The sequence below is a fragment of the Monoraphidium neglectum genome (assembly GCF_000611645.1).
Source record: "Monoraphidium neglectum strain SAG 48.87 unplaced genomic scaffold scaffold00647, whole genome shotgun sequence".
Lineage (NCBI taxonomy): Eukaryota > Viridiplantae > Chlorophyta > Chlorophyceae > Sphaeropleales > Selenastraceae > Monoraphidium > Monoraphidium neglectum.
The window spans coordinates 13,763-23,800 of NW_014012981.1; the positions used below are offsets into that span (position 1 = coordinate 13,763).

Below are 10,038 nucleotides of genomic sequence, written 5' to 3' on the forward strand. Positions count from 1 at the left end.
GGGGGGGGGGACCGGGGTAGTGGGAGGCGCGGAGCTGTCAGCGATGGGAGTGGATGACCCGGCACGCACCGTCACGCACAGCGCAGCGGGTTTTGCGCCCTTCGTGAAAAGGCAGCGCGCGCTGCCGACACCTGAGCCCTCGCGACATCGCGCGAACGCCCACCTGTCGTGCGACGTGCGGCAACAGCCCGGGGCACAGGCCGAGCGCCAGCACCTGCAGCCGCTGGAGGCGCCCCAGCTGCAGCGCTCTGCTGAAGTCCTCGCCAACGTCTGCACTTTCCAGCTCAAGATGCTCCAGCCGCGTCAACCCACACAGCGCTGCCGCCAGCGCAGGCCCGCCGCCGCCGCCGCCGTCTGCGCAGGCGGCCGGCGCACTCACGCTCAAGACCAGCCGCCGCAGCAGCGGCAGCGACTCGAGCAGTGCCGCGGCGCAGCGACCGTCCCGCGCCAAAGAGGCGTCCGCGCTCAACACCTCCAGTCGCCGCAGCCACGCAATGCGGCGCAGCACTGGCAGCGGCAGCGGCGCTGCGCCGGTGGGGCGGGCGCCGGGGGCGGCCCCGCGGGCCGCGGAGCCAAGGTCCAACTCGACCAGGCCCGGCAGGGCGTCCAAGATCCCGCACAGGAACCTTGCGTCGCGCCCACTGTGCGCCGCCCCCGCCTCACCGCCGCCACAGCTGCCACCGCCGCCCACGCCGCACAGGCGCCTGCCCTGCCCCCCAGCGCCACCGCCGCCGCCGCCGCCGCCGCTGCCGCTCGACCGACGTGCGCCGCCGCCGCCGCCGCCGCCGCTAGACCGACGCGCGCCGCCGCCGCCGCCGAGCCGGAGCCCTGGCAGCCGCAGCCGCTGGATTCCGGGTGCAGCAGCAGCGAGGCGCGCGAGGCCGGCCAGAGCCGGGCCGCGCAGCTTCCCCTCAACCTCCAACGTGTGCAGGTGCGCGAGGTGCGGCGCAGCGCCATGCGCAAAGGCGTGCAGCCGCATCAGGTCCAGGTCGCCGGAGCCGTCCGCTGCCGAGCAGCTGTTTGGCAGCTGCAGCACGACTTTGCTGATGCCCGGCAACCGGGCGTGCATGCCCTCAGCGGCGGCGGGCAGGTCGGCCAGCACCAGTGCCAGGCGGCGGACGGCGCCGGCGAAGAGCTGGCGTGCAGCAAGGCGCGCGCTGCGGCGATCGTCGTCGGACAGCTGCTGCCATATGATTTCGATTGCTGCGTCTGGCAGGTCGGTCAGGCCAGTCAGCGGGCCATTGCGCGATGACAAGTGCGGTTGGCCAACAGCAGCGCCGCCAGCCGGCCGTTCCCACCGCAAGCCGGCAGCGGCCACTGCGGCAAGCTTCCCGCCAATACCGGGACGTGGGGACGGGGTGATGCATATAGTACACACTGCGTCTCCTACAGGCACTTGCTCTGCTGCAAGCTCGGCCGCTGCCACATCATCACCAAGCTTGTGGCATTGTGAATCCCCGCAGCGGCCGAGCAGCTTGCGCAGAATCATGATCAATCAGGCTCTCTGCCGCGGTGCAACCGAACAAAAGAGTGGCCCCGTCCGAAACCAAATCAGCTGACGCGGGCCGCCACACGCTTTGATGTTTACGTTGAAAAAGTCACTATAACAATTGATAAGCACACCTACACGAGATCAACGACTCTATCACGCTTAGAACGTCCTGAATCCTCGCGCCATTTTTGCCAATCTGATGAGTTCTGAATGCGTCGTTAGAGATGAGGTTAGGGAACGTAGATCGTGCGAATCTCCCCACTGTAATCAATTGCGCCTTGCACATGCGCGCAGGCTCAGTCTCCTGATGACACGTGGGTCCAGCTATGACACGACGTTTCAGGCATGTGCTACTGAGCTACCTGGCAGGCCCACCGGGACACTTCTGAATGCCTAACTGTCATACTCCAACTTACAACCCTCTTTTGACAACTTCCTCTGGCCACCAGCACGCGACTGCGGGCCCACGTTGCTGCGTTTTGATCCCCACCGCATGATCGCATGATCGCCCGCACACCGCGTCAAGCTCAGGGCAGCTGTGTGTTCCGATGTGCCGTACCCCCGTTCAGACCCATGTATAGCCAGAGAACGCCATGCGGATTGCGGATCTCAAGTTTCATACAGATTGATACAGGGGACGGGCTGCATGCTGCTTGCTTATGCCCCAGCCTGCCGAACACCCGCCGCCGCCGCGTCGCCGGCGCCGCTGCCACCGCCGCCCCCCGCCGAGTTCCCGCTCTCCTCGAGCCGTCGCCTCCGCCACCGCCCGTGCGCCTCGTCCGGGCTAATCACGTCCCGCAGTGCGCGCGCGCGCCCCACCAGCTGGCGCTCCAGCCATCCATCCCGGAGTGCCGCATTGATGGCGGCGGCGAGGCCACAGCGCTGCAGCGCCTCGCGGCCCGCCGCGTGCTCCGCCAAAGCCTCCAGGGCGCCAAGCACGTCCACCAGCACGGCTGCGGGATGATAGATCAAGGTAAATGCATGATAGCAGGCACGCCAGGGGTGCAGCGCGGAAACTGCAGCGCGATGCAGGAATGGCCGGTCAAACGCTCCCCTGGGACAACGCAGAACCAAGCTTTGCAGAAATACGCACATGCAGCTCCGCTCCGAGCCGTCCGCCCGTCACTTACCCTGCGGCGTGTCCGGCCGCAGCAGCGCCAGCAGCAGCTCGTCCACATGCAGCTGAACGGCCAGCGCCGCAGTGCCTTCTGTCCAGAGCATCGTCCGCACGCGCTGCGCGCCTGCGGCCTGAAGGTCTGAGTGGCTGCTGGTGAGAAGCTGCGCGGACGAGATCAGAGTGGACCGGCTCACGATCTGCCAACCTAGGACGGACCGGGCAGGTCAGCAAGAAGCGAGCATGTTGGAGGGTGTCGCAGCAAGGGGCGAGGCTGTTGGGGTTGTGCGCTGCTAAGCATGGAGGGGCAGGGTGACGTCGAGACCAGTGGAAGGGGGAGAACAGGCCCGCGAGGTGAAAAGGCATAGGTGCGGCAAGGCAGGGCCCCAGCACGCGCAGTCTGCATGCATGCCCTTCTTCACAAGTCGCCGCTGTCAAACACTTCCTCAACAGACACAGGGACCCAGCGGCAAGGTGTGCTGCATACACTTCGGCGGCTGTGCGCACTTGATTCATAAAGAATCACACGCATTCTCCATCACCCAGCCGTACCAACTGCCTCATGCCTATCTCCTGCCTATTCAAAGTGTTCGATGCTCACCAAAGATCGGCACGGCGGCGCCCAGCAGCACTTTCACGTACAGCTTGATGCGCCGCTGCACCACCTCCTCTGACCCCACCGTCTCCCAAAAGCTCTTCCTGCCACTGCTTTTGCCCCTGCCACTGCTTTTTAAGATGCTGCTTATGATGCCGCCACTGTTGTTGGCCGCAGCAATGCTGGTGACAGAGCCCGCTGCGCCCTCCTTGACGGCGACAGGCACGCTGCCCTCAGCCGACCTGTTTACACTAAGACGTGCCCCTGCGGCTGCCCGATTGGCGCCGTGCAGCGGCTCTGCCCACTTGTGCTTCTGCTGCAGTGACCCGCCAGGGTCTGTTGCATGGCGTCCCGCATCCACGGCAGCTGGGCGCCCGTCAAGAGGCTGGCGATACGGAGGTGTTGGCGCTTGCACTGGACTGTGCTGGTGCTTCTTTGTGCTACCGCTGCGTCCCTTTTTCTTGGCCGAAAGCCCACGCCATTGCTGCCCAGCACCGCTGCCTGCGGCGGCGATGCGTGGGAACGCACCAACCAGCGGAGCACTCGCGCCAGACGGTGTCGCTATATTTGAGCTTGCTGCTGTCAAATATCTTTTTAAGAGTGTCAAACAGGCCAAAGCCATGAGCCTACCAGCGTGATCTGCAATTGATCTACTGCTCGGCGAGCGCCCTGTCTAACGCCGCGGTAGCAATCACAAACGTGTATCTTTGCATATAACTGTCGCGTAGCGGCGTTGTTCCTTGACGCAGAAGTAGCCAGGAAGCTGCCAGTGTACTTGAGCATGTCCAGAGCCTCAGCGCAAGGATGAAAGGAGTGAAGGAGAGCGCAGCATGCGCAGGTCAACGCAAACCGTACATGCCAAGCGACGCTCACTCCATGCAGTCTGGTGCGACATGCAAATTGTACCGCAATAAAACACTGATCAGTGAAATAAAGCGCTGCTCATTGACCGCTTGATGATGATAACCAGTGTAGAAAGGAGTACAGTAGCCGACAGGACCATCCAATTGGGCAAAGCCAGCTATCAGTAGCACTTCTACGATGTGTATGCGTGCATGCTTGAGTGTTACAGTGGAGTACGATGCTTTGCCGGGCATTGATCACCTAATACGGCGTTGATGCTTTGAACCTGCCAGCTTCATTCATCACAGCGTTTCAGCTCTCATTCATCCGTGCATGGTTGGGGGTCCCAACCATGCTCGATACCCTGACATGAAGACCACCTTAGGTCGTCCCCACAACCTGAAGGCCCTACTGCGGGGATACCTTGGGCGTGATAGGAACACCAGTCATCCTTTTGCGTCAAACACTCCCTTGGGATTCAGGGATGGGTGCAATCACCACACGGAACTGGCGAGGAGCAAAAATGTGGATGCGCTGCGCTTGCCTTCTCAGGATCATGGCTTCCTGGTGCACCACGTTGTGTCACAAACACCGTGCGGCCCGTATATGGCGGCTTTTTACCTTGTGTGATCAACCCTACCTATGCTCTGCCCTGTGACTGTGACCAAAAGCTATTTCAAGATGAGCGCCCACAACTTAAGGCAATTGCAGCGCAGGTGTCCAACGCACCCTTCCAGCCACCGCGCATAATTGCCCTTGGCATGGCTTTGTGCGCCTCCTAGTTGTGCATCTCCTATGTTTTGAAAGATTCTGTGAACCCCGTTGATGGCATTTGAAGATCATGTAACGACACTTCATGAGAGTATTCGAGTGTGTCTTACAGAGTTAAGCTGCCAAAAGAGCGCAGGCCAAGGTGCTCCACCAGGTAAATGGCACTCCGCTGCTACTGTTTGAATGCACACATGTTTTCGTTCACCTTGTTTGCCTTCAGGTGCGTCCTGCTGCTGCGAGCATGAAAATGTTACCACGGCCTTCAGTTGCAGCTGCAGCGCGCATGGTGCTGATTGCAACACAGGGGCCAATCCCACCGATGAACAGGTGACGTAAGCTCCTCCGCGTACGGGATGCATTGACTGGGAGGTGGTGTGAGACCTTTGATTCGGTGTACGCTTTCTGTGCGCCATGGCAAGGGGCTAGGGACCCTGCTAACAATGGCGGCAGTGCCAAGACACAGCCATCATCAATCAACCAAAGAAACCGGAGGACTCGGCGCCGGCCGCAACGCTGGCAGTGGGGTTCTTTGTCCTCCACTCGGCAAACGCCTGGGGCAGCCAGTGCTCCAACGTGCCGAACTCCTCCACGGTGTGCAACGCGTTCCTGTAGCACCTGCGGGTATTGAAAGAACGAAAGAGACAGATCGAGAGTGAGACAGCAAGATAGTGTGTGTGTGTGTAAGTGTGTGTGTGTGTGTGTGTGTGTGTGTGTAAGAGTGTGTGTGTGTGTGTGGGTGTGTGTGTGTGTGTGCGTGTGCGTGTGGATGTGCATGCGTGCGCTCGCGTGGAGGGGGTGAGGGAGTCGAAACAACAGCAGGGAGTCCCTGTTGCAAGAGGGCAGGTCGTGTCAAATGCGTTGCTCCCGAAGGCCCGCAGCAACATCGAAACAATGTCAATCAACTCCCTGAGCCAGACACCTTAGGACCCTAGCTAAAGGCCTCTACTGCCCAAGGATAGGCAAAGCCAAGGCACGGGCAATGAGTACCCACCCTCCTAGCAACCTACCTTGGCTGAACGCCCTCGCCGTTCCTCCATGCCGTCAGGATCCGCGGGTTGATGCCACGCGCCAGGCCGAGGTTGAGTCCCACCTGCGCCTTGCTGATGAGGTCGAGACCCACCTCCCCGCGCACCTTGGACGCAGACCTGCACGGTCAGGCCGCAGCAGCGGTGTCAGAGTGTACATGTGATGATTCGAGAACATGAGGCACAGAGCAACCTGGCATCAGCGCGCCAGGTGGGCGCACTCGTTTCTGATAGCTCTCTGATGCACGCACCCTGGCACACGCGCAAGCAATAGCACGTCTGACGCGCAAATTTTTGTGGGCTGGACTTGCGTATGCAGATCCAAACCCACCACATGTGCCTTGATTTGATCACTGTTGCACACTGGCCCTTGGCATTGCAGCCCTTGATCTTGTACTCCATCGCCTTGTCACTGAACTCCTTGATGTCCATAGTGGCTGGGGGTGACACAGGGTTGACACAATGTTTGATGTGTGTAACAGCCTTGTACTCAAGAGGTAGTGTTGGGGACCGGTGGCAGGGGCAACCGAACGTGGGTGGTGAACCGTGCACGGGGTCCTCATGCTGGGTGCCATAACCATGATATGCTGATGCACAAAAGGCGCCGAGCACAGCTGCAGGTCCGCCACCCATTCAGGCGTGCTGCAACCATTAGCACTGCCTCTGCTGCCTGCCACAGGGCCCTCTCCCGCGCAAGCCCACCGTTGGTCTGAGCGTACGTCTGCCAAACGGCAGCAGGCGTGGTCTTGGTGACTCCGGGGTTGGTGCTGCTGGGCCCCGACTCGCAGGTCCACTTGTTGTCGGGCTGCATCTTGCAGCCAGTCAAGGGGAACTCAATCTGAGCGGGGACGAGAATAATTGAAGTTGTCAATCACTGAAAGCATCTGCATGAGCAGAGATGCAACCTGGTGGGCATGGGGGTTGAGAGCACCCCAGATTCCCGTGAAAAGGGTCTGTCACAGCTGCAGAAATGTTGGGTAGTGGCGGTGCCACCTGCTTGCATAACACTAGTTCTAGGGCGCGCAGCCAGCCGTAATCGTCAATCCCGGGCGCAGGGTGCAGGGTTGAGGCTACTCGCCCAGGTTGTCCGGCCGCCCTTGGTGAGGGGGTGCTTGGCAGCGGTGTGCTTGATGTGGTCGCGGGGGTGGAACAGCAGGAAGTTGTCGTAAATCTGGGACAAGATGTGAGTGAGGATTTTGCAGAACGGTCCAGAGGGGGTGCTGTCAGGGATTGGGGTGATCATCAGTTGAATGGCCCAATCTTGCTAGCAATGATTGTCCACTGGGTGTGCCGTTGATGCTGTTTCAGCCCAGAATGTGACAAGGCAATTAGCCGGGAACATCACTCCATGCTTTGGGCTGCTTAGCTCGTGATTCATTCCAAGTCTGATATCTGCACCATCAAGCAGAAACATTTGCAGGCACCACCTTGCTGTGACTGGCGCAAGAAGGCAGCGCTGGCTGAATGTCTGGCATGCGAGACGTTTGCCCAGCGCTTGCTTCACAGACCTTGTTGTTGACGGGGTGAGTAGATTTGCCAGCGTCCAGGTGCTCGTAGAACCACTTGATCATTTCTGCACGAGAAGTCAAAGCACATGTGGTTTGACAATGCAATAAGTGCACTTATGCACGCTACAGAACACGTGCACGAGCACGGGGGGAGGCGCAGGCGCACAGGCGAAGGCGCAGGCGCACGCGCGCCCTCTTTTTCTCTCTCTCTCCCTCTCCCTCTCTCTCAGTCACATGCACACGTGCGCATGCAGGTAACTACTAATCTGTGCATCGTTCCCACACACACTGGGTTCCCCAAGCTCGTTATCTCGCATATTCACATTGCAGCACCAGGCTTGCGCTCACCAGGGGTGACGCCTTTGAGGGTTTTGTGTGCAACTGTGATGAAGAGCACTCCGTTGTCGTTCAGTTCGCAGGTGACCGACTTGGCATCATTCATGGTGCGAAACTGCAAGTGTATGCATGTGTGTGCGTAGGTGTTTGGTCAGGAGTGTGTAGATATAGTGGTATCTGTGTTGAGTTCAGAGTACGTGCAAGTAGTGCATGTTGGTACCTGCGCGGTAACTGAGCATAGGGTGTTTGCATGTGTGCACAGGCATGTGTATTCTGTGTATGGGCGGTGTCCATAATTTCTTTAGCATCTTGCGTATGAAATTTCGATATTATAAATCTCGTGGCAGGCACCTGCCACATCGGCGGGCGGGCAGCGGGGAAGTCCTCGGTCGCAAATATCTGGTGGCAGGCGGGCGGAGGTGTGATGGGCAGAAGAGGGGTTGAAGAGAGTAGCATGCACCAATAAAAATTCACTCATATTGCTCAAAAGTTTGCAAGACGCGAAAAGCAAGGTGTGGCTCAGCGGCGGGTGATGACACGCCCACGTCTTGAACACCACGGCTGCAGCGGCCGGCGGTGCCAGGGACAGGGGCCATGACGCGCCGCAACTCCCTGGCTGCGGCGCGTACTGCCTGACAGTCAGTATGGCGCTTACACACCTTTTGCTGGGCCGCATCTGTGGCGGCGGCATCTACACTCTCTACGTACGAGTCCGCATCCTTGGCCTCCTGCTCAGGGGTGTCATCGGAGCGCACGCTGCAGACGACCGCTGACAGCAGCGCTGCGATCAGCAGCAGCTTTATGGCTGAACGCTCCATGGTTTCTGCGTCGCTTACAGTCGTGGGGTCCTCGCTGAGCGCCGCGCGGGCCGGCTACCACAGTCAAAGATCGGTGGGGCTGTAGGCACAGCCGATTATGTCAATGAGTCTATCAAAATCATTTAAATAATTGATCACAATGAATGCGTGCGTCGGGGTGGCGGCGTTTCCATAGTGATCGGCGAGTACAACAGCCTCGCCCACCTGCCGATCCCCAAAGCATCTGCCCTGTGGTGGGATCGCCTGGACCTTCAAACAAACGCACATTCTCATTTATTTTCGTGACCGTTACAGCTGCGTATACTGCTATGGTATGCAGCTGCAAACGATCCACGTCGTCTTGCGCATGTCAGTGAACACTTGATCTGTGCAGTGGACGGATGCGCTGCCAAATCGAGCCCAGTCTACGCAGCCATAGCCTGATACCTCTGTAAGGATGTTGCTGTGTTGTTTCAGTAAGGACTGTTGAAATGCGTGTTCTCAGCAATCGCCCACCAGCCAGCAAAGCGAGGTTGATGTCCTCACGTTGCGCCGCGCTCGGGCCGCTGGCAACACAGGCCAAGGAGGATGCAGCTTGCGACACAAACCGCACTCGCCTGTTTTCCGAGCCGGTATCCTTCACCCCCAACTGTAGATTACAACAACCTCACATGGCATGTCAACCCTCCTGTCTGGAACATTGCAGAGAACGGGGCCAAGGGCGCCCATGGCCCTCACTCGTCTGCCCTCTGGATGTCGACAAGCTCCAGCTCAAACAGCAGTGTCTTGCCGGCCCCGATGTTGTTAGCATCCAGCTTGATACCCTCCTCCGTCACCTGAAGTTGCACCAGTTGCGGCAGAGACGGCATGCGCATGAAACTTGCGGTGAAAGGCAGGGGCAGGTCCAAGATCAAGAAGACGTCGGCTCAAGGGGTGGGGCAGTGCGGAATTGAGGCCCGAACGGCGCGCTGCCCGTCGAGACCGGCTGCAGACTGCTCAACACGAGTGTGCCATTGCAATACTTGATGATCAAACTGAGGGCGACATCCACCAAGCAAATCAGGCGAGCTGCACGTGCAACCCCCCCCCCACACACACACACACACCTCCAGAACCACTGCCGTGCTGCCATTTGACAGCTCAATCACCAGCCCCTCGGCCAGGCCGCCGACGCTGTGAGATTAGCAGCAAGGGGGGTTCCAGGGAGTCGACCACGCTGTGCAAGGCGCCCAGGCTTGCCGGTTTGCAAGCGGCTTGAAAAGAGCGACAGGCACCCGTTCGCTGTCCACCTGATATTTCAAGCGCAACGACCGTAGCCGAGCTTCCACGCTGACATCAGGCCCAGCCCCTGCTCCTGCTCCTGCTCCTGCTCGTGCCTCACTTCTTGTAGCGTCCCTCCAGCCGCTCCACCTCAGGGTGGTCCCGGGGCACAGCAAACAGCAGCTCTGGCCGCCAGTCGCCGCCAGAAAGCTCAATCTCCACCTTCTCCCCCACGCCAAGGCCGCGAACGGCGCCGTCGAATGCCTTTTGGGGCGTTTGCGGGGGTGGGGGGAGGGG

At 59.9% G+C, this 10,038-nt stretch overlaps 2 protein-coding genes across 2 annotated transcripts in view; both read right to left on the bottom strand.

Annotated features, from left to right (window-relative positions):
• Positions 1-2,713, bottom strand: part of MNEG_4598 (hypothetical protein) — a gene marked incomplete at both ends in the record, with an annotated part of 4,192 nt that extends 1,479 nt beyond the window's left edge. Inside the window, 3 exons of the mRNA XM_014046926.1 lie at positions 380-1,135; positions 2,312-2,445; positions 2,623-2,713. Of these exons, the coding sequence (XP_013902380.1) occupies positions 380-1,135; positions 2,312-2,445; positions 2,623-2,713 (981 nt within the window). The remainder of the gene's footprint in view (positions 1-379; positions 1,136-2,311; positions 2,446-2,622) is intronic.
• Positions 2,714-5,288: 2,575 nt separating this feature from the next.
• Positions 5,289-8,502, bottom strand: MNEG_4599 (hypothetical protein; the record flags this gene model as incomplete). The annotated part of the gene is made up of 8 exons (XM_014046927.1): positions 5,289-5,430; positions 5,823-5,960; positions 6,172-6,277; positions 6,543-6,678; positions 7,349-7,413; positions 7,697-7,799; positions 8,036-8,083; positions 8,344-8,502. The coding sequence occupies 8 exons, from the start codon at positions 8,500-8,502 to the stop codon at positions 5,289-5,291; spliced, it is 897 nt and encodes a 298-aa protein (XP_013902381.1).
• Between the last annotated feature and the right edge of the window lie 1,536 nt (positions 8,503-10,038).